The 24,334-nt window shown below is 54.5% G+C and overlaps 1 protein-coding gene across 1 annotated transcript; it reads left to right on the top strand.

The window, feature by feature from the left end:
• Window positions 1-17,197: 17,197 nt before the first annotated feature.
• CGCS363_v000952 (Uncharacterized protein) lies at window positions 17,198-18,983 on the top strand (the record flags this gene model as incomplete). Its single annotated transcript, XM_036632801.1, has 2 exons — window positions 17,198-17,895; window positions 17,945-18,983. 2 exons carry the CDS (start codon window positions 17,198-17,200, stop codon window positions 18,981-18,983), a joined length of 1,737 nt encoding a protein of 578 aa, XP_036501306.1.
• Between the last annotated feature and the right edge of the window lie 5,351 nt (window positions 18,984-24,334).

The following is a 24,334-nucleotide window of genomic DNA, read 5'->3' as shown; positions in this document are numbered from 1 at the left end:
CATCCATCCATTCTCCCGCATATGCGGCTCCCTCCTGCTGCCCGCCTCCACCTCCACCACCACTTCCTTCTTACATACGGGATAAGTGATAGATTAATCTTGACCGGGGAGGTACGGGAGACAGCAATGTTTTTGCATGTGATAAGAAACCCCCATCCATCCATCCATCCCCTCTTCCCCCGGGCGCGGCAGCTCCGCAGCGGCGCGTCCCTAAACGACGATGCCTCGTCCAAGTCCAGGCCTCCACCGCATGTAGTAGCATCAACGAAATACCAACGCCTCGCGTCTTCACAGAGCACCAAGAAAGAGCCTCTGCAAATCTGATCCATCAACACCTCTCACGCCGTGCAACCCTCCCTCCCTCCCTCCGACGCCCCGTCTCCATCGTTCGCCAACGTCCCCTCCCCCTTCCCCCGCTTCCCAGAATCTGGCAATCTACAATTCTGCCACTCACACGGCGCTCTTGATGCAAGCCACGGCTTCGACAGCGAAGAATAAATGGGCAGCGCACCAAAGTCCCTTGGCCCTGAAGAGGCAGACTGCATCATGACATGTACACACCAACAATTCGAACGGCCTCTACTCCGGTCAAGCGGGGCTAGAACAACCGCCGCTGCCCCCCCATCCAATATGCAACACACACACACACAGAATCCGTCCCGCTCCATCCATTCCACGCCTCCATCTCTGAACCGTGAGACCTGTCAAAAATCCATGCCGCCCGTATTCACAGCTTGCTCCGCGATCGGTCCATCGCTCTGGGCAGCTCTGTCGTCGTGTCACAGGTCCCTTTCGCATCTACGCCAGCTAGGTGATGAATCACAATCACGCAACCTCGCAACACCACACACGCTCCCGTCAACCCATCGCCTCTCACATCTCCATATCCAAAGCCCATCACATCCCCCATCTCAGGCCACCCACCCAACCCAAACCCCGTACCTCCTCGTCTCCTTCAATACCACCCTTCCTTCCCTGGCCCCCCGGGGAACCCCGGAAACCAACCCAACCCGCGCCAGGCCTGACATCAAAATCCCACCCACATGTCACCAACAACACCTAACGAACATCAACGTGCTGACAGCTTACCATGCAAAAGATGCACCAAGACGATCATTTCCTCTCAAACACACCACAAATCCATGACTGTGGCCCCCCGTAGAATCTCTCGTTCCAATTCCCAATATCAGATTTCGCGTATCCCCATCCCATGTCCCCGTCATGCACGACATATGCCGCTCAAAGAGGGTCCCAATATCACACACAAGAAGATAGATACAACCAGAGAAACTACGCAACCGCGCCGTATCAAAAAAAGCCTATTACAAGAACAATACGCAACCGGTATTCCTTTAGGTAAACGCACCATTATCTGCACATATCTCCGCATCTAAACCCCAGCTCTGCAACAATGACGGAGGAACCGCCTCAACAACACGCCCCCCTTCCTCGCCTCCTCACCTCTCCTCTCCACGGCGCCAATCCAACATCAAGAAAGTGAGGCCAAGGACTCCGGTTCCACGTAACACGGCTCCACGAGGCTGACTGCTTGCATAGTCGCCGCCATTACACAACAACGGGCATACAGAGAGGGACAAACCGGTATACACCCTGCGCTACCGGGAAGCGATAGGTAATGACGTGCGTAAACTGGCTGGATTCGCCTTCTATCTGGTGTACCTACCTTGCTGATGGGAATTTCTGTCAACCACACACCCTCCGTCTACAAGTTCGAGGTCTCAGATCAGTCTGTTACTCCACAGACTGCTCATATTCGAAGAAAGATATCCGCGATCGATCAACATGGTCAAATTGTAACAAAAATCTCAGACCACCAGACACACTTCTCTACAGGGGAAATAATCCCCGAGAGCTGCTCCCCTCCCGCCACAAGACATAAACGTAGATCACACGTGCAAAGAACACGGAAAAGAAAAAAAAAACGTGAACGTACTAACTCGTTTCTCAAATCTCAACACCACCCAAAGACGATTCGACATCTCCTGATTCTTTCGTAGTTGACTCCTCGGCCAAGATGCCGCGTTCGTGTAAGACAGAACCAGCAATGGCGCGGCGCCACTCCGCTGGCTCAAGGTACAACACTGAACAACCACGAACCAACAGCACCCACCACCAAAAACGGGGCCCTCACCCCTGGCTCTTAGTTAGGTAGCTGCACATCATAGAAAACGGGCGCTGGTCGCTACGCGTGGTTGAACCGACTAAAACGCAGCTATCCACGTTCGCGGCGACATCCTCTGTCTGCGTTAGTAAACGGAGGCGAACCATTCGGCAACAGCCCTTATCCGTAGTCCCCCTCGTCCTCCTACCGCGGTGGACAAAAATAAAGCAAAAAAGAGTCCGAGGAGGAAAAACCGGGGCCCCCGTATCGAATTCGACCGCCGTACCACCGCGAAAAACTCCGTCGCCAGCGCCTAAACCTCAGGACCTCCCAGCTCCGCAAACGGGGGGAGGCTTGGGAGCGCGCTGGGGGGCGGCGGTGGTTTTTCTCCCACCTCCCCTAAAGAGCCGCCGCCCGCTCGCCGGGAATACCTTCGGACACACTGGCGACGGGGCGGCGGCCGCTTCAAGATTCTAGGCACCTCACGCACGCTATGCCGCGGCGCAGCTGCGAAGGCAGTGATGTTGCACTCGACTCCGTTGTGGCCAAATTCGTCGTTCCTCGGCCGCTCACAGGCCGCGCCTCGGCTTCGGACCACCTTCGTGACTCCAAGCAGCCGCCAACGGCCATCCAGGTAAAATGTTTTGCCCACTCGGAAGAAACAAGTGTTGGCTAGTCGGACCATGGTTGGTCGTGATATCCGACAAGAACGGCATGCCGAGAATGCTTCCCAAACCGCCCCCGGGTCCTTTTCTTTTTCCTGGTTTCCTCCCCCCCTTCGCCTGATAATGATAATCCCCTTCCAAGAACCGGCAGCCTCTGGGCGCCCACTGGCTGCTCTCACCTCACACCCTCCTTACCTTAGCCTCTCGGGGCTCCTCCGGTGATTGCGTGAGTAATCGAGGTCTAGAACGCCTCGCATAATTCAAAACGCCCCAAATAATTCGCTGCTTTCCCAAAAATGCTCCGTCCTGCGTTAAACACCAAGCGCCCCAAGCTGTTAATGACGTTGCTCCACTCGTTTATGCCGCACCCTGCGCCAGGTGCCGGAGACTCGAAACGAGACGATTGCCTAATGACGAGCGAATATGAGAATGAGAGTGAGAGTGAGAGTCCGAACGAGCCGCTTTCAACCGAGCTGTCGCGTCTTTTCCCGGCATTTCACCGGTAACCCTCCCCCGGTTCCCCGGTGTAAGCACTACCCATACTGCGCAATCGCAATGGCCCTTTGCCGCGTGCGCGTGTACGGCAAAACTTCCTAGTACGCACCAACGCGTATGGGCAATACAGCAGCTCCGTACCTCGCGACACAGACACACACCTGTCGTCAAGACGTGATTGTCACAGAAGGCCCAACACAACTCTCTCGCACACCCTCTCTTGTCATAAGGGAACACCCATAGCTCCCGACCTCCCGGTCTTCCGGCCGGCCGCCCGTACCTGGCTAGCCCTTGTATCAACCGCGATGAAGAGATGGAAATGAGCTGGAGGCGACAAGAAAAGGGGCGTCCGGCCATGGACGTGATAATCCCGGGTGATTCTCTAGCAAAACTCTGTTCGTCAATGTTTGAACAGTTCGATAGTCGAGACTGGCTTGAGAAGTCGAACTTCGTCTGCTCGATGCCGATGTCTCGAGTGGCGTGGGGTCAAGACCTTGGCAGGGCCATGACGTTCAGGCACCACGCGGTTAGGTTTGGTCTATGCTCATTGATTGCAGCAGTTGAAGGATTTCCCATCATCGATGTCGATGCTCTTGCTTGCCCCAGCCCCAGACCCAGCCCCCTGAATGAGCCTCAACCAAGATCTCCGAAGGGCAGATCGTTCGGACATTAGGGCGTGTATGCACTCTTTGCATTCAACCGCGCGGCCAAGTGAGACAGTAGCTGCTGCTGCCCCGCGTTCCCCAGCCAAGTCCGAGGAGATGGAAGACGTCAAATGCATAGAGTTCACATCTTACTTCTGTAGCTGAAGGATGAGCCTCATCGAAGGTGTATGACATACCTTCCCCCCGCGTTCTTCAAAAGCTGCATGCTTTTTGTTTCCGCAAGAGTTCAAAGCTTCGCGGGAACGTGGCGGGCAGCTTTTGGTCGTCGTTCTCAAAACCCCGCGCGATATCAGCACAGGGAAGCCCTGTCTTGACCGTGCTAACCCCAGAAATCGACAGTTCAATCAGAGGCTCAAACACTGCACCCCAACGTCTGGGGAAAGACACATCCATCGATCGGTACTGCTCGGGCCAGCCTCTAGGTGTGACGGACGAATGCCACACAGGCGTTCGAAAATGAGACGGGCAGGAACGGGGAAAGGATCTGCGTACGAATACGGCGCACAGCCTGAGGGGTGAAGTTCCAGATTTGAGCCGCTGGGTTCCAGACCGCACCGCAACTGAGCTGAACTCGAAAGGCGGGGAAGCATTTTCAGCTTTCCGGTCAGACACTTTTACCAATGCCACCGTGTTTGTCTGACGGTTTGCTCAGCACCGAGAATGTTTAATTCGGCGGAAACAATCGGCTGTGGACTCTTCCGCAGGGCCCTCGACGTAACGGTGCATCGCCGGCACCCATACGGCTTCTCCCCCGTTCGATGCACGGGCTGATCCCGTACACAACGGCCGACGTTACCGAGCTTCCATCGGCTCAACGGCTTTGGACTGGCTCGTCGTTGGATATCCATCGCCTCTTCAGTGGCTTTCCATGACCAATGTAATGCTTGGGTTGTATCAAGCTGACGAAAGAATTCGCTATCGGCGTTACGAATAGTCTGATCTTTGACTTGGCTTGAACTGGAGTGTAGAACGTTGCGGAGACGGCGCTCTGCGTTGAAATTACAATCTTACTCTTGCAGATGTCAATTTGACTTCTTTAACGTCAAAATGTGTCAATGGGATCCATTACTGGCCGGTCGCCCTCTGCCAAGTGCGAATAACATGAATGTTATGGATATGCAGTATGAGAGATGATGCAAACAAGGTTGTTCCGGACATCCTCATGCTGCCGCCGATTTGCCTTATCAATCTGACATGACCGAATCTTGTGTTAGCGACTGAGAGCTCGGCTATGTTCAGATGGCGCAACGAGCAGCAGGCAGGATGTTGTTGAGATGTGTTCGTCAAGAATTCGCCGACAACCAGGATCTTTTCCGGGGCTGGCGTGCAGAGTGCAGTCGGGGAAAGGCGGGAGCGCAGATCAGCCCCAGCTCAACGCGACTCGAAGGGATTTGAACGCGGAGGCCGCTCCGCAGGTACTGTGGCTGCGAGGTGAAGGAATTGCATGCAATTGCTGCGCGATAGGTTTTCCATGTATGGGAGGGGTATCGTCGACGGGTTTTGAAAGCCACTTGCGATGCGACGATAGAGTTCCAAAGTCATAGGCGGCTACATAAAGGTCAAATGACGACCGGGGACTGGTCCCTGAACAGGAAGTTGAGGCTCAATACGATCTTGCGCGTCCAAGGGGTTACCATCCTCGCGTCTTCGGCGTGTCGCAAGACCTATCTGATCGTCGTGTCTCCGTGGGGGGTTGGTCCTGGAGCTTCGAGATCGTCGTGATAATGCATCCAGGCAGCTTGGAAGCCTAGGGTCTCGGAGCATGTCTGCAGACGGAGTTGCCGCATGCCTGCGGCACTGAGCGGATATGTTGCTGAAAACGAGTGAGGCAACAAGGCTTTAGACAGCAGGCCGATCCACTTGCGCGCGTAAGAAGCCGAAGGTCGCCGAGGTCCACACTGTCGTACTGTTGCAACATCCTGCAGATGGTAAGTCGCAGGGCTTTGTTTAGTCAGTTGTTGGTTCTGCGAGCGAGTGACTACGAAAGATATCGTGATGTTTTCCCAAGCGGCGGAACTCCACCTTACCAAGACCCTGTCTATAAGCCGCGTCGGCCGGTTGATCAATGACGGCCACGGGGACGTGGCGTGAAGAACTGATCAATCAAATCAGCACCAGTGCTTTCGATGTTCGTCTGCTTGAGTTGTATATTGCGGCATCAGCGTAGGCGTAAGCAGCATAGAGTGGGGGTCTTGCCCACCCACATCAACGGACCCCCGTTGCAGATTCGTCGAGTCTGGATGCAGGAGGCTTTCCCCGACAAGGTGGCAGGTGTGGCATCCTTGTTGAATTGACCAGGGTCGCTGCGATGTTGCGTCGCGTTTAGCAACTGGCTAGGCGTCGACCCAAGATGATCGAAAGTGCCTCAATGTGACTGATCACAAAGTAGACCCACGATCTCTGGGAGCGTGTGTGTGCTCGCTAAAACCACAAACCACTCGACGAGACCGTTGGCGGCGACGGGCTGCAGAACACCTGGGATATAGCTACATTAGCCTCCGCATATTATCGTCTCGGCCAGGTGAACGAAGCAGGCCCCTGCCTTTGGACAGAATCCCCCCAGTGCGGTGCAATTTGCGATTCCTCAGTTGCATGCGAGCATCCGGCGCGGCATCCATGATAAGACGATGGCCGTGTCTAATGATGGAACAGTGACGTGAAGACCTCTTGGGCGTCTGTGCGGAAGGGCTCATTTGGGTATTCCGGGCAACACACCGATGAAACCAACGGCCACGGCTTCTTGCTCAGTTGTCTGGCTCGTTAGCCGTCAATACCTCATGACTACTGTTGCTCAGCTTTGGTGGACTGGGTCAAGACCGTGAACATTAAGCCAGGATGTCTTCTGATATCATGTAACGTGTGCGCAAGTCATCGCCAAATCCTCGCTAACGTCTCGCCGAAGCGCTCAGTCATCTCTCTGGAGAAGTTTGAAGTCCAGTGTCTGCTTGATAGCAAACGAGAGCATCGGCGGACACATTCCGTCTTCAGCGAGCGTAAACCCTGTCTGTCCAAATTACAGCGTTTGGCTCGGATGAAGTTTGGACTCTCCGACTGTCCATCTCCACTGAAAAGCCTTGAAAGCCTGAAAAGTGGCAGCTACAACGCGCCGATCAGGGTCCTGATTCCCGCATGGCACCCTCCCACAAGAAGGTTTTGGCGAAGCGAACTTTGCGGTAGGGCATCAGGGCGGTGGAAATTCAAGCCCAATTCTTGTCCAGCTTGTCCAGCTTGTCCTAAGGATGCCGTCCGCTCCCGGACAGATGAGCGAGGTCTACTTTTGGTGTCGGAACCAAACGCGACGACGCCCCGATCGTTCAAATATGGAAAGCTGTACGCGCCAGTCTCCTTTTCTAGACCCTTTTCGAATGGGCTCAAGTGATGGGAGACAATGGATAGTGCCTTGATGCTTGGGTTTGTAGTCAGCGGCCTTCATTGTCTGTGAGATCAAGTGTCTGAGCTCCAGACTAGACACCAGCCGCAGGAAAGCCCGGTCGACGGTGGCTAGTCAGACATGAGTTGTACGAAACGATGCTACCTAGCAATGATGCGCGGCGCAGACTGTCGAACTGCCCTTGATGGCCGGCAATGCCAGGGAGTAGCCGTTGGTGGTGTTGGGGACGGCAGCAACGGCACAAGGAACGACCTAGGTGTCTGCGTTCGTTGGCAAGCTTATCTTATCTCTGTTTTTTCCCCTCCCCCCACCTCCAGACTTTTGGTGTCGTATGTGAGGTTGGAGATGGCGACCCTTAACAAACAGTCCTTATGCATATAGATAAGCCCAAAGTGGCGGAAGCTCTCCTCCGATGCAAGGGAATATTCCTAGGTTTCTCGTCTCCCACCACCGTCTCCTTAGCGACCGCTCCAATAGGTGGCTCGCGCCTGGCAGCGATGTCGCATGGCTCAGATTTGTTGGCGCTGGCACTGACCTGTCGAGCCCGATGCGGTGACTGGGCGAACTTTTGGCGTTGTCAGAGAGGTAGGTGAGCCAGCAACTAGCCAGAGAGTGCAGCTGGCTGGCTAGTGACTTTGACTAGTCAGCACACACTGCAGGATTGAGTTGATGTGTAGAGGTTGCATACACAACCAACCTCAGCGACAGTACACCAAGATTGGCCATTTGTACGCCGCAAGTGCAAGCCCCCGTTGAGATCCGCAAAGCTAACCCTTTGCCCCGTTTGAATGGATGAAAATCAATCATAGGGAACATAGCTGGACGGATAGTTGTGCAAGAGGCTGTTGCCGTGGGCTGTTGTCTTCATCTCGCCGACTTGCAGCTCCGTACCATCCTTTCAAGCATAAGGGAAAGCCATGACGGAGGCACGGTCTGAAACATGCGACATAAATTGGATGAGTCGACGTGGCCGGTGTAGCAGGGAACCGAAAGGCGGAGAGAGCCAAGGGCAGAAGAGTCTGGCAGAAGAGGTTATGACAAGGTGTGTTGCTGTAGTCGTATCTGTATGTCAGCACCTCTCCAGCAGGGGTCATGGAGTGGCAGAATGAAAGAAAGCCTCGTGGGTTTGATGCGCAACAAGCAGACGCCAGCCTAAGGCCTCAGCTCGCAAGGTTCGTGTTTAGCTGGCGGGAAACTGAAGGTTCCCGCAGTCCAGAGACTTGAGTTTGCTTCAGACGGTGGAGGAGAAACCAGAGACGCTCAAAAACTGGAGAAACAGATGTCGAGCGTCGGAGCATGCCGGGTGTGGATGTAAACGGTCAAAGAACGCGGAGAAGCCATCTTGAGCTGAACTGTAATTGTTGGACGTAGGTATTGTATTGCAATTCACAATACCTCAGCCAGATGGTGTATCCGTACGCGTTGGCGCAGATGGCAGGTTTCAATGCATTCGTGCGGTGCAGCGCAGGGGAGCGGCATAGGAAACACAGAGACGGTGGAGTGGCTGCCTGCGTGCCACCGTTCTGCCTGTCTGTCCGAGAGTTCTAGACCTGCTGAGCCAGCCTGTAGCTAGCAGTGTCCCTGCTCCATTCAGCGGTGCTGCTGCTGAAGTTGCGGCGGGTTCTTGTGGTTCCCGGGGGCTGTGTGCAATGATAGGCTACGGAAAGATAGTTCGTTCAGCGGGAAACAACTGCTAAACATACTCCGTTCCGCTAAGTCGGCTCGACAGTAGTGAACAGGATGCCGGAACAAAGCCAATCCTCTTGCGCGAGACGCTGCAAGAATGAGACTGGCGGGGCATGGGGAAAGGCATTCATGCCTCCGTCCCCGAGAACGAGCGGCTGGAGACATTGATGATGAGCCTGCGGCCTCTGACTAGGCCCCCCGGGAGTTGAGAAGATAATCCTGTTCGATGGCTCAGTTAATAATCCAGACTGGAAAGTGTCCCGTCCAAACTTGTGAAGTACATAGTAGCATCGGACGTTTCCTTCCACCATCGCACCGCAGCATCGCACAGCAGAGGTATCCGTCCGGAGGTGGGGAGGCACTGGAGGGCCGGGGAAGGATTCGCCCTGAAGCCTCGGTGAGTGGCGGATGGAGCTGCTGCAATTGGGTACCCGCTGCCCATGGGGATTCTCCAGAGCCAAGCAATTCAGTTCAAAGTCTCCCCCTCTTCCCCGTGGAGTCCCATCAAGAGTCAGCAAGTCTGAGCGAAAGCGATAGGGGACCTGTGCTGCCCAAGGTACCGAATTGGCTCTGTTCCCATTCGTCCGTTGCACAGTCCAGACTCCGAATGCGTCAATCGCTTTCATCGACAGACTCCGCGGCCGTAACAGTGACACGCGAGATGCCACGACAAGAATAGTCGGCGTTTCATGAGACATCTCTCCGAACCTAACCTCAGCCCAGCTCGGGGTGATTCGGGCGAGATGAAGAGTCAATATTGAACGAGGCACCGCCCCGGCTCTGTTCCACTGCAAGGCATTGCCTGCCATGAGCTTTGCCGTCGTCTCGCCTCGCCAGTCTTTCTCATGCTGTGTCCACATCTTCTTATCAATTTACACCTTCTTTGCATGACATGCCCTCCCCGGGCTCGGAAGACGAAGCCTTGATAGCACTGACCATGCTAGGTTTGGGTATACCCCAGAGTGTTCATCCTTCTGCGAGCCCGACCTTTGTCAACGTAACGGGAAACATAGATAGGCTTGCTGCCTACATATGAGGGGAGAGTTTGGCGGAAGCCGGGGAAGTCGAATCCGCCTTTAAATGGTTGTTTGCGGGAATTAGGCGCTCAAGGTACTGGATTGCAGAACCAAGAGCTTGCTGATAAGATATCTCAAGATCAATATCGATCGATGCTGCTCTCCACGATTCCTTTGTGGAATGATGGTTTGTCTTTGGTAATTAAAGATACCTATCCTTATTCAGGACCGCGTTAAATCGACGCCTTGTGTTACCAAGGCCACGCTAGTCCAGAAGCTCTGGAGTTTCTGTCTGTCAGAGCCAATCCTCTGGCATCATCCTCGTCTCTTGCTCCATGGGCGCTGCAGCTTCGCGGCACCACTGCCGTCGCATGGGGCAAAGGTACGTAAGAAAGGGTGAAATGAAGGGTCCTCAAGTCGTCGATCGAGCTCATCGAGCAAGTACCGGATGATTTGCATCTAGCGGACTGGCCGATATCAGGAACAATTGGTAGTGGCCGAGAATGAGGCAGAAGACTCCAGCGGTGCGTTAGACGTTGTGCAGCTAGCTGTTAGTCGGCAATCTCACCCCCCAAGCTACTGGCGATTGGTGCTTGACGGGCTGTGTAACCACCGACTGCGGACCATGGAGGAGGCTAGGATGGCGTCGAATCACACAGAGTTGAGGTTGAGGTGAAAAACAGAGTTGGGTGTAGCAGTAGTGTCAGCCGCGATAACGGCCTGGATTGGCCGCTAAGAACACGACACCGCCATTGCGCACGTAGGAGGCCAGCCGCCAACACCAACGGCACCTCGCGGAACATGTCGGGTGGTTGTGGTAGCAATTTTCTGGGGTAACAGGTGCTGAGGTTACATCCACGCAGCACCAAGCCTTCTGAAGACAAAGTTTGCCTGATGTTTGCAGAGGCTGCTGGCAACGCTTGCTTTTTGTTGGGTTTCCAGATGTTCCCCAGTGTACTATGCAGTGTGTTATCAGCATGGCGGCGGCCATGACTGGTGCTAACCCTTCGAAACCACCAGCAAAAAGACATACAGAGCCGCCGAGGTGATGTCGATCGATTGTGAAGCCTCGGCGGAGGGGGGCAGCTTGGAGCTGGAGGTGCAAATGGAGCTTGAGCTCGTTTGACATGTACTGTATGGCCAAGCGACCGTTATTTGAGACCCAAGGAACAGTTGCTGGCGGTCAGGAGAGGGTCAAGCTGGGACAGACGATCCTGGAGCTAGAGCTTGGAGTTGACGCAGAAGGGTTTACCGGTGTCCAGGCCTGCTAGGTGCCACTCCAGGCCGGGGAGGGGATGCCTGCAAGTCGAGGCCGGCGTGGCTGCCCTCACGGCAAAAACGCAGACCAAGCCGTGTTTGGGATTCCTTGGGCTCCCCTCGCTACAGGGCCTGAAGCTAAGACGAGCGTGCACGAGGCGGATGGCGATCAGCCTCCAAGCGTGCAGTAGGGGCAGAGAATCGAGATGGTTGGGGTCAATTGGCAGAGATGAGAGGACAGCATGTTGGATGATGATGGCAATGATGCCATGGCGCGGCTGTCAAGGCCAGGAGATAGCATCATACCCCCTGATGGATGGGTGGTTTCTTGGTGCGGTACTACATTTGCCATGCCGTCGGAGGGGTCTCGAAAAGACCAAGACGTGTGTCTGTCTCTGGGCCTTTGGAGGCATGTTGCGCTTGACCAGCAAGGCAAGTCGTGCGAGCGAGAGAGAGAGAGACTCGTTAAGTCAACGCCTTGCCGTCGGGTATGTATGGCGATTGATTGTCGGACATTCGAGGGATGTGACAGTATGACCTGTCTGTACTTTGTACGGATATTTGGTAGGCATTGTCGGAAACGAGGCGGAGACTGTCGAGTTCCGAGTGCCCAGCCCCAGCAGCCACGAGGCCATCAATGGAGTCGCCGTGGGGGACATATGGAGCCAACCCAAGCCCTGTGCTTGTATCACCGAACGGCCGACCGAATGCTGTGCGAGGTTGACCGAGGTGAAGGGGCTGCAAGGATGTCGGTATCGTCGGTGGTTGAAGGGTTCGTGAGATGTCGGTACTCGCAAGTGGTTTGACGATACCCAGGTAGGGGCGAATAGGCACAGATGGAAAGCCCAGGTACCTTACTGCGTAGGGTATGAAGGCGCTCGACACTCGGATTCGATGCAGGAAAGGCAGCATCGCACTTGGCCGCGTACTTCGTAACAAATGGCATCGTCGTTTTCGCTGTCGCCGACACCTGGGCAGGAAGGAACCGGGGCAGAAATTGTTAGCAGGGTACGGGCTGCCCCGCAGTGTCCAAGTCCATGGCACGCTAAAAAGCAGCGCCGAGTGACAAGGCCGTCGACCCGGGGAAAGGTTCCGGTCATGCCCAAGGCATCCTTGGCGATGGCCCACAGAGCAGCCGGAAAATGTGGATCACCTGCACCCATGCCATGCCTCGCCTCGACCCTGCCTGGACTGTGACTGGACTCACGAACACCACACTGGCAAGTACATACGACAAGTCGACAAGTCGAGAGAAGGAGCTCCCCTCAGCCAATGACTTCATCCAGATACAGGCCGACATCTTGGGTTTTCAGCATCTGGCAGCTTGGATCGGCATGATCAGCAACAGAAAACATCTGGCAGGCACGAATGGGGACGGGAATATCAAGATGAGACCCTGCGCGAAGCAAAGGGAGAATGCACCACTTCCGCACACTATCTCTGATACTAGTGCATCAAGGACCCTTGAATATTCCCAAACACACCTTCGCCGCCGTCTCGTCGTCTGGATGTCGGCCATCGTCCTTCGATGCTGCCCTTTTCTTCTGCCCACTTATCGAATCCATTCCAGACCTGTCTTGGACCCCCAACTTGCATCACGCGGCCTGCATACGGAGGAGACGGGCTCTCGGCTTCAGCGGCGCCAAATCCTCCACGCCGCCCGAAAATCTGAAGCCCCGGGTGCCACGAAGAATCTCACAGACAAGCCGGTGACAAGGGCGAGACCAAGACACCCAAGGGAAAGAAACAGACGTCGTCTCCGCCAGAAGGTCGAGACCTCGCCAGCTGCGTTGTCCTCAGTGGGCACAGCAACGTGGAAGTTGTCCGGGGCGGGCGAAGAAAAAAAAAGTTTTCGAGAATATTTTTTGCGCTCCATCCTGACTCCTTGCCAGGATCTTGCCGACGGCCCCCTGTCACTGGGGATCATTTGTCGCCTCGCCAATTTCCAGCGTACCAGCAGGCGGACAACGGGTCCTTTTTCTTCCCTTTGCTTGCCTGGCTCGCCCTGGACTCGACTGGCCTTGGTCTGAAATAGGATTGCAAATTCGCCCTACCGGAACCCTCAGACACTGCGGCGTCCGACCAGCCGGGGATCGCAACTTGGCCTGGGCCTTAGACCCAATGTCCATCCATCGCCATTGTCAGTGCCCTTTCGAGTCTGGTCCATAGATACCTTGAAGCACTCGTCGTCGCCTCCGTCGTCAACTCCCTCAGTGCTATGCCTCATTAAGCCAGAGCGCATGCCAGCCGACCTCGTCTACGACGCTATCGTCTACTTCGACTTCTCAGCTCAGAGGTCCAAGTCGAGAAACAACCCAAAACAACCGCGCAGGCTGCTGCCGTTGGCACTTATGGCGCGTGTGTACCTGTGTTCTGTTCCACCGGCAAAACGGGTTCGTGTCTCGATCACCTGACTTGCAGGACGTGATTGTCTCCGGGATGGTTTGAAAAGAACGACAAACGTCCCCACGTTGACGTCTTCGTGTCAGGGACACCGAATGAGACAGGCAGTTGAAGCCTGGATACGGCGGAAGACCACAGATCAAGAGACTGAAGATCATCGGGGCCCACGCATCCCCGGGTATCATTCCTCTGCCCAGTCGGCCTCTCGGAGAGGCGTCTGTTTCCATGCTTGAGGCATGCACTGTCATCTCGACGCTTTAACCAACAGTCTCTACAAGCACATCTCGATGAAGCTACTACATGCGCGTCTATAATTCGTGCCAGAACCGGTACCTGGGCGTCTTCATTTCATCCAATGTGCCGTGGTATCCTGGGCTGGGATTGCAACCTCCCATTTCCCCAGAACTCACCGTGCACATCTCTTTTGTGGTGCTTCCGTATTGGTACGGCACCGTGTCGGACGAGCGTGCTGCACACGGCGGCTGTCTCTGGTACCGGACAATCAGCATCCATTCCCGGCCACGTCCCGACGTCCCTGCTCTGCGGTGCACTGGCATTTTGATATTCAAAGCTCCACGAACCATCAAGGCTCCTGCAGCCGTGTATTCGAACACACGTTGCCCCCCGAATTCCAGCGGCTGGGATTTTCCGCTACATCGTCTTGGCCAAGTTTTCTCGGTTCGCTCTCTCATCTGGCGGTGCCTTGCCCCGGATCGTCCAGTCTCCAGTCTTGTCTCTGAACTATCCCGTCGCCCGCCACGCATGTAGCTCACTTTACTGCCCATTACCCGGCCGTGCTTTCCCTGGAAGAGAGTGTCCATCCCTTGCGAAGTAATTCAAATGGGCATTTGGGGTTTTTGTCTTAAGGCGTCCCTTGAACCTGGAGAAAGGCGCATCATCCCGCCTCCGCATCTCGTCACCTCGCCTAGCCGACTCCTTGCGAATTCCAAACCTCACTTCATTATCTTATCCGGTGTTGACAAACGATTCGGTCTGTCACCGACTCCCACGCCGGATTCGCCGCCTCGCCGTTTCGTGTCTCTCCTGCGCTGTGCTGCGTGCCCGGGCTTGATCGAGCGAGCTTCAGAAGGGACACTTGCAGATATATATTGTGCTGCCTCCCCCAATCCCCAATCGCGTGGACTACCTGGTTATCCATCGCTGTCTTGTCGGTAGTAAGAATCGACAAATAAGCATCGAGGTATGTACCACAGTACTTGTTCCTCTGTACGCTACATACAGTTCGCATCTTGCTTGCATCTCCTCTCCTCTGCCCTCGATACACTTCCCACTCCCACCCCAGTTGTCGGTCTGGCTGCACGCTGCCACACTTGCATCTTGTGTGCGTGCATTGGCTTGCATGTCTGATAAACGCTTGCGCTGCTGCACTGCTCTCTTGCGTAGTGTGTGTAGCGTGTGTTGCGTTGCTACTTCCACCTTGCACACTCCTCGTCTGCCGTATCCCTCCCCTCCCCTTACCTCATACCCTCAGCATCGGTATGGTATGGGTTGCCATCCTCAACTGTACCTTTTTCCCTTGCTTCACTCTCACTCTGTGCTTGCATCTCGAGCCAGCCAGCCAGCTCTCCATCCATCCAACCGTCCACGCATACTTCTCACACCGGTTGCTTGTTTTTACCTCGCGGTAGAGTTCCATTGCAACAGCACTGCACCTTCGGGCAAAGTACGTACCCCTCCATGTCGTCCGGCCGTAGGTAAGTCGATACCTACGTAAGGAGCTTCCTTGTACGTAAAGTACTCGGTGGCGTTCCGGACTATGGCAAAGTACCTTTCGCATTGCTGCTGCCGCACCGCACACTCACATCACCACCACTCATTGCTGCCGCTGCCTCTGTCGTTGCCGCTTGCTGCTGCTTCTGGTGCCCCGGTCCCTTCCCCCGGCTCCCCCCCCCCAAGCCCACGTCTTCGTCCACGTCCATGTTCCACGGTTCCCACATCCCCCAGTCACCAACCAAGCAGGACATGTCTGGTTCTCCAGTTGTCAATCCTGTTCAGTCCAATCCCCAGCCAAGTCTAGGTCATTTTCTTTGCTCGCTTGGGGGTCTTGTCTGGAGTATCTGCAGTCAGTCATCAAAGTCCCGTCACTTTGCGTATTCCCCCCAGCCCAGCCCACGTCCTCGCCTCCATCCGTAAGTACAAAGTAGTGTACTATGTACTGCCTGCGGTAGGTCCCTACATCACGTACATCCACCATACCCACAGCCCACGCCCTTGGACCTTCTTGGATAATAGAGGCTTAGAGACGTCTTGGGGAGGGGACCACGCCGTACCTACCAAAGGTAGACAGACACTCCTTCAGAAAGAGAGAAGGCGGAGAGGGGGTCCAAGTACCTACGTCCTCCCACCATCACCCTTGCTTGCACCATCAAGCACCTTTCCCGAATAATAAGACGCAAAGGCAAAAAAAAACTGTGTCTCCCACACACCCCGGAGCGTCATCTCCCACGCCCCTCTGCATCTCTGCACTCTGCCCCCCTCCTCTTCGTCCCTGACCCCTTCCCATGGCCCTCGTCTCTCAGTCCTTTCCCCCCTGTCCTGTCGTCTCTTGCCCTGGCCGCCTCCCACTTTTTCTGTTCTCCCAGGCCAAAACTCCACTGCGCGGGCGAGACGAGACCTGCAAATCAGCCTCCAGGCTCGAACGTGCCGGTCTTCGTTCCAGCTTCTCGATCCGCTTTCCACCGACTCCATTTCCTATCCTTCCCTACCCAGTATTTTACTTTTTTACCTTTTTTTCCCTCTCCTCTTCTTAACCCTGTACCACCACTTTGGTACTTTTATCTATTCTCCCATCCATCCATCCCTCCCTCTCGGATGCTGATGGCCTATCTCTGCCTTTAACTATCCACCTACCCGACTCAAATAAATACCTACACCTTCCCTCTCCCTGCCACCCGCGCCAACACGGCCAGTTTTTGACACCCGTTTGCGTTTCCAATGCTGCGATATTTGTTTCTGCCATCGCTCGTCCTCGACCGCCGTCACTGACTTCGCCTACTCACTCGCCAGCCAGCAAGCAAGCAAGCCAGCGCAACACAGCCATAGCCAGTCTTGAGTGTCTGTCTACTTTCACGCCTCGCCAGCTACGATTCTCCGCCTTTTCCACTGGCGAAATTCCCCGCGAATCGCTCCAGTCACCGCCTTTGTTTCTTGGGACGCCACCGCGCTAGGTCCTGAGCCACCAAAAACCTGCACGGAATAACCAACGGCCTGGTGTAGAACGAATAAGAAAAGGGACCGTCATCCTCCCGCCCCAAACAGCCCCCTCTCCGCTCTTCCCTGCCGTCCACCCGATCCCGACTTCTTGGTCAACGATCTACGAGGTGCTGCTGCTAAGAACATCTTGCCTACCTACAACAACAAATCCGTCACCACCAAAACCCCCCCTTGGATACTTATGATCGATCCTTCTTGTTCCTGCTTAGGAGTTGCGGCGACTAGGGACTAACGTTCCTCAATTCGCCCAAAACATCTTCACAATGGCTGTCGTTCTATCGTCAGAGGAGAACACCTACTTCTCCTCTTCCAACTTGCGTCGGTCGCACTCCCAACCCAAGTTCGTAACGAAACAGTCCGGCTTTCATACTTCCGCTTCTGCAAGTCAAATCAGCGACGCCTTTGCGGATTCGAAGGTGTATCCCGACTCTGCGCCATCCTCTGCTCCGTCCTCTCCTAGAACCGCCCATGCCGAGTCTACCGATTTGTCTTGCTCGTCAACGCCCGCCAGCAATGTCTCCATCGCCTCCGACTGCGATGACACATTAGACCTCGCCGTGCATGCCAATGACCACTTCGTCATTCCTCATTACGGGGAGTCCAGCTACTTTGATCAGGCAGAAGACCTCGAACCACCAACAAGTCCCAGGACGGGTGACTCGTACACGGTTTCGCCTGTCGATAACGACACCGAGGGCGACACGTCTCGGCCAAACACGCCAGAGTTCATCCTTGACGTAGAACACGCAGAAGACGACACTGCGGTCCGCGCGCAACCGTCACGACACGTTGACTACCTGTCGCACAACTGGAAAGAGGAGGATATCTGGTCATCATGGAAGTTCATTGTGTCACGGAGATCAGAATACAGCAATGCCGCCCGCTTAGAAAATGCTTCATGGAGAACATGGATGAAGGCCAAAAACAAGCTCAAGACGGTGTCGCCAGAAACGCTCAACTGGTTGGTATACTACACTGCTGAAACCTGACTCTTACTGACCCATATACAGGCTCAAGGACTGTGATGTAACTTGGCTCTACGGGCCGTTGCAGACGGGTCCAAATACGTTGAACCCTATCAGCACCGACCCTAACAGTGCCAGGCTGACGAAGAACAACTCTTTCGTCAACAAAAAGCCTATCCTCAAGAAGAGGAGCATGTCGGAGATTATGCTGCAGAGGTCACTATCCGCTTCCTCCCTGGTCAAGCAGGCCGCTGCAGCCGTCCAGGCCCAGGAGAAGGACGGCAGGAGACGACTCGCACGACCGACTTTGGAGCGTGCCTCAACCGACTACGTCACATTCCCATTTTCGTCAAGGAGGTTGAGCCGCGAGAGCTCAAATTTGTGCCCGTCCAGCACCTCGTCTGGCATTATCTCACCTAGCAGTGAGAAGAAGCACATCCACTTCAACGAGCAGGTGTCTCAGTGTATTGCGGTTGATATCAAGGGTGACGACGACGAAGATGAGGATGCCGACACGGAACGTTACGACAACAGCGACTCGGATGAAGGCGCCATCATGATGAAGAGGTCCAAGACAAAGAAGAAGATGCCTCTCGTTAGGAAAAAATCGGCAAAGGCAGCTGCCGCTGCCGAGGGCAAGACGATCGCCATGCTTCCGTCTACGACATTGAAGTACCGAGAAGATACGCCTGAACCACAAGAAACGGCAATGAAGCACAGCACCGGCGTCTACCGAAGCCCCATCATGTCGCCCTCATCTTCCCAAGAAACACTCCGACCATCAAAAGGATCTGGAAAGTTTTTGTTCGACGACGACGATGATGAAGAGGAGGATGATGCTTCCATGGGCTGGCAATCACCAACCAAGACCGACGATAAGTCAACGGGCTTACAGCGATCATCGTCCACCAGCAGTCTGAACGCCGAACCGGCTGGCATGCGTAGGACCTCGTCAGGTATGTTCATGCCATATGAAGAGGGGGAATCATCTTCCAACGAAGGCATCATCGGCCGGGTCATTGATACAGTTAATACAGCCCGCGACATTGCTCATGTTATCTGGAACGTGGGTTGGAGGAAGTGAAGAGGTCAGCCAAGGAAGGTCTCGGATTCTCAATCGATGAACAACACCCCGGCACGACGGCCGTAACCAGTGGGTGTACGATACGGAGGAAGTTGGCGCTTCATACACTGTTGCGGGGATATAATCGGCTCATACAAGGCCACGGATTCCGACGTAATGACACCATCGAGGGAATTTTCACGCAGCGGATCATCACTACTGGTCACGGGATCGACATGGATGGGAAACGGGTTGGGCATCGGCGCTTCGGCACAGCGAACATTTGGAACGGGCTGGTTACTGCCCTCGACACATTTGCAACTGGAATGTTGCGTGGGGGTCTAATGACAACACACGGAAACACGCATGTAACAATTTTAGGAGGGATTTGGGGAAAACTTGGTTGGTCATTGTCATCATGAACTGGCACGCGATTTGGGTCCAGGGAACCAGGGTTTTCAGCACCGGCGCATTGGAAAGAGGGCGGAGAACAAAAGAAAATGATTTGTTTCACAACACAAGAGCTGGTTGGGTCTCATCGGGAACGCTTTCTTAGGGTGCTCACGCTAGCGTGGTTGCTGATCTGGGGTCTCTGCATGTCATGTCTCACGCTCAGGCTTGCGTGACCGTGGCTGGAAGACACTTTTTTCGGAGCAGTGCCTCAAACATTACATTGGGGCATGTTGGCGATGGCTTACATAGAGCCTGGGGATGAAGGGATTGGCCCCTAAAGAGTGTGAGCGGGATGAGACCCACGGCATTAGTACATAGAAGTTAAAAAAGCTCGAACAAATGAATCGACGCGGCGAATGCCAATCATGACAACATTTCTGTTTACTTCCCATCATCATTGGGTCTGAGTGTGTCTGGCCGTTGGGCTCGTGGCCAGTGTTCTCTGTCTTCTTACGCCAATGTCTCAGTTCACTCGCTGCGATTATTGCTTTTTCACATCTGGGCGCTAGGGATGGCAGCTGTAATCGTCTTTGACCGCCATGGGGGCAATGCTCTCTGCTTTGCACAACTGATGTGAGGGTTGCCCGCAGCCGCCCGCCGTCCGATAACCTCCGCGGCCGCAGATTCTTTTCGTTGATCCGATCATCCGAGTCAAGCAATCCGTCCCCTCCCGTGGGAGGGAGAGGCGTCATGGAGGCGGAGGTGATTACGTGCTTTTCCTGTCCCCGCTGTCCTAGCCCCCCGGACCCGTGAGGCTCAAGAGGGGAGATGGAGACGGCAGAGATCTGGTTAGTGCATGTTTTGGGGGGCGTAGGTGAGGTTGGTGGGTGGGGAGTGAGGCTGATTGTAAGGCTCGATGGGGGGATCTATCTATCGACTATCTATCCTTTTTGGAGTATCCCTGCGGTTGATCACTGGCGGTGCCATTGCCACGGTTTTGTTTAATGCTTGGTTCCATCTCTCTGTTTGGATTTGGATCTGGTGAGCGCTGTTGTGTAGGTTTGCGGTGGTGGTAGGGACGGACCGAGGATGGATGTGGTGGATGGACGGTCAGGGACTTTGTGGCTCGTGTCAGGCTGCGTTGATTGACGGGAACTGACTGCCCTGATGGAAGGGGTCCTTACTTCCTCCTCCGACGATCTATTTTGTTTCTGGCGTTTGGCTTGGGCAGTGGGTTTTCTTTGTGGATGATGGGCGGCGGAGGGCGGCCGGAGCTTTGCAGGTCTGATGCTTGTTCTATCCCACGATTTTTTAGTCCTTCGTTTTTTTCAGGGTCCTCAAGGGTCCTGTTTCTCTCCTGATGGTGGAGAGAGAAATGTGGCATTGAAGGTTATCTACGACCTATGCCGGGTTTCCGTGAGTCGTCATGCAGGACATCACACACACACACACTATTTGCTCAACTACCGCGGTATGGTTATCTCTGTTTCTTCTTTTTGTGGGTTGCGGCTTTTTGCTTGTTTCGGTAACTTGGTGGTGTAACTTTCTCGGGCCTGAGTCGATGCTGTTGAGTAAGGTGAGTGGGATTACGAATTGGGTGTGAGAGTTTTGGTTGTTTGGTTGTTCAGAGGGGTGATGGGGGAGGGAGACGGCTTGGACAAGGTTGCGGGTTGCGTTTGCGGCATGCCTTTGGACCTTGGTTCTATCTTTCCTGCGGGAGTTCGAGATAACTGGGGCAGTGCGGGAGCCAAGGGAGGGGGGGGGGGGGGGCACTGAAGCCGGAGGGAGACGTGGAGGTGGGGGAGGGACCACTGGAGAAGGGCGGGGTGGGAGCACCGAGAGCGAGAGTACGGCGTGAGAGTGAGTGTTCGGAGACTTTTGCGGTATCGGGTTTTGATAATGCACGATGAGGGCATGATCCCGAACGCCCAAGGCGCGTGGAGAACCCACGCCTTTTTTTCTTCTTTTCTTGTCCCTTGCCTGTGTTACGTGTACGTACGTTTTGCTTTCCGTCTCAATTCACGCAATTTTTCCTGGGCGGTGGCGAAAAGGCAGCAAGAAAAAAGAGGGACTGGCTGCGGTCTGGATTTCTGAGGAGGGGGGTGCCCATGGGGCGGCGGCCGGCGGCGGAGAAGGGGACCCTGAGAAACTTGAGAGGCGTGGTGTTTTACATGCATGTTGGTGTAATGTTGCATCTATGTAAGCTGCAGGAAGGGTTCTCGTTATCTTGGTTTTATCTTACGGTCTGCGGTCTCTTTTGCCTTGTATTGCGTGCTGGTGCAGCGACGATCTCTTCGTGTGATGCCCTTCGGAGAGAAAGGTCGCTTCTGGGGAGTAGGGCGGTACGATTGGAGAAGGCGCCGGTTTACCTTGTTTGGTAAAGCGGGGGTCGGGGGGGTGTTGATGTAGTACATAGTACCTTACCTGGGGGTGTTCGTGGCGCGTATGCGAGATACGAGGGGCGGTTCGTAGCCCATCTCGAGGAAGAGAGGTGATTAGCAAAGATACTGGTGATGTGTGCTGACGCAGACTCGAGGTGAAGGGGATTGTGGATGATGGATAGTTGTCTGTAATGGAGAGACATTTGGACGTGGGGGCCGGCCCAAGGAAGACGATCTAGCTACACGGGAAAACGACCAAGATTGCTAGCTAGCTACCTAGCTATAGCTCCTGAGCATCAAATTCTCGAGCATCGGGGGAGGGCTAGGAGAGACATGCTCGTATGTCCGAGGAGACGGGGCCAAGGGAGAGGATTAGTGCGAGCCGCTGGGCAGCAGAATGGAAGTAATTGACATTATTGCATAGCGAGATACGCAAATGTTTGTGAACTATTATGGATGGATGGATACAGCTCCCAAGCTGTCAGTGTGTCTACGCCCGTAGCTCCCCGTTGTCCAGGGATTGACCAATCAAGGGCGTCAATTCGGCTGCGTGTCACTGTGCGCCCCCCTCCAGAGTGTTTTCTCGATGCGGATGCGGCTGAGGGATGGTGTGAGGGAGCCGCGTTCCTGGGGTTGAAAGGCGTGGCGGTGGTGGTTCTGGATGTGTGTCTTCCCCCCCTTTTCTTTCTTCTTTTACGCCTCTCTCTCTCTCCGGGGAAAAGAGTTTGGATTCCTTGGTGTGTTTGGGATATTAGATCCCTTATGTCCCGCGTTTGAAAGGGCACAGGTTCGGCTCTTATCTGTGGAGTCTGTTTCTGGCTGGCCAAGCCCCCCCTTTCCTGCGTATGGTGTAAGTTCCTGGGGGCCGTGGGATGTGAGACTTCTTGACAGTTGAGGCGCAATGGTGGCGGGTGTTCTTCGGAGAGAAGCGTGCGGAGGGTGCTTGGAGTGGGTTGTTGTGTGTGATTTGAGTGAGACTCCTTGGGGATGGATTCGTCATTGAAGATGTCAAGTCTTATGTGAAGTCGAGGTTCATGTTTTCCTAGTGGATGTAGTGTTTCTACGCCAGCTATGACACACGAAGTCATCTAGGGCATGGAAGTACTGATCTTCGGCTGGTTTCTGGGTAGTTTCTTCAGAGCGCATATGATTTGGATATTACCTTGAGAGATGAGCAAACTCATGTGAGTCAGGACGTCTTCGTAAGAGCCTTAAGCCAGGACTTAAGAAACCGAGTATCAGAAACCGCTGGTACTCACGCAAGTAGCTTGTTTTCGTGCTATCAAGATGAATCGCTATCTTTGCAAAAAGCACACTCTCCGCCCGTCACAAGACGACCCTTGCCTGCTCCTGCAAATTCACTTTACAACCCTGCCTCATTTCTTCTCGGCCAGATGCTCAGATTGTTGCAAAACTGTTGTGCAAGAATGTTGTATCGACCGTTTCTGTGTGAAGTTCGCTTCCCTGATAGTAAGAATAGAGTGCCGATGACTGCCTGACTGCAGTGTCGGCTCAACGCTTCGCACTGCCCATCACGACCGCTCTCATGCGAGGGGTTAGTTCGGCTTCGAATAGGAAGTCCTTAAAGGTGCTATCCAAGAAGCAGCGCTGGATGACTTGAGTCTGTACCTCCTCGGGGTCCTTGGCCATATCACTGATGAAGTGAACGAGTCTCTTCGCAGTGGACGCGATGATCCGCTGATCTCTCAGATCTGCTCTCTTGCTCTCGCTGGATTGCTTCTCCTCATCTCTTTCCCGAGCATCGGACCGAACTCTTCCTCGCTTTGTTCCCTTCGTCATCGCGTCTTCCCGGGGCTCGGCGACCGTTGTTCTGTCGGTGGGCGCGCTGAGGGTTCCGACGGCGCTCTCGAGGGTCTGTGGCGTGTGCTTGACTGCGTCGGGTGTGCCTTTGCCATTGGCTTTGAGCATCCCAGTAACTCCGTTGGAGGCGGTAAAACCCTCTTCATCGCAGAAGAATCGGCCAGAAACTGGTTTCGGGCCTGTTCGAACGCATCTCCAACGATCCTCTTGAACTCGTGGCCGTTCTCGTCGGTGGACTGGTCGTAACGCTTAAGCAGCAGGTTGAGGTTAGAGAGCAGACTTATGATCATGCTCCAACCGAGCTCGAATCTCTCCGGATCTTCGTGAATGATTCTTGATGTGGCACTGAGAATGTCGGGATGACTTTAGAAGGGCGTGATACCTTCAGAAAAGACATAGATAGTTGACGTATACTGTGGGTGAATAGAAGAGAAAGTGTAGTCATGAATCAGTCGATACGTTAGCTTTTATACCCCCGTGCAAGGCCTCTGGCCGTTCAGTGATTTTTACCTGCTTAGAGCGACAGACCTCTTGACTCTGCGCCTCCTGAACTTTGTGCGGTGATGTCCAGAAGGTTTGCTTGCAAGCAGGAACGTGTAGGGTTTCTGTACTGTGTTCCTTGACCGTTACAGGTCACAGGTCAAAGTGCCTATATAGTGTTTCCAGAATTGTGCCCGTCAACAGAGTGAATTTTGCCGTAGTCTATTCCCTCGCGTAAACGCTCGTTGGGCGGGCAGATAGATCAATATTGAAGGTGTCAAGTCTGTTGGATATCAA

The sequence above is a fragment of the Colletotrichum siamense genome, assembly GCF_013390195.1.
Source record: "Colletotrichum siamense strain Cg363 chromosome Unknown KSG_Cg363_contig01, whole genome shotgun sequence".
NCBI classification, from domain to species: Eukaryota; Fungi; Ascomycota; class Sordariomycetes; order Glomerellales; family Glomerellaceae; genus Colletotrichum; species Colletotrichum siamense.
The sequence above is the reverse complement of the archived record's forward strand: the minus strand, read 5'-3'. Positions and strand labels throughout refer to the sequence as shown.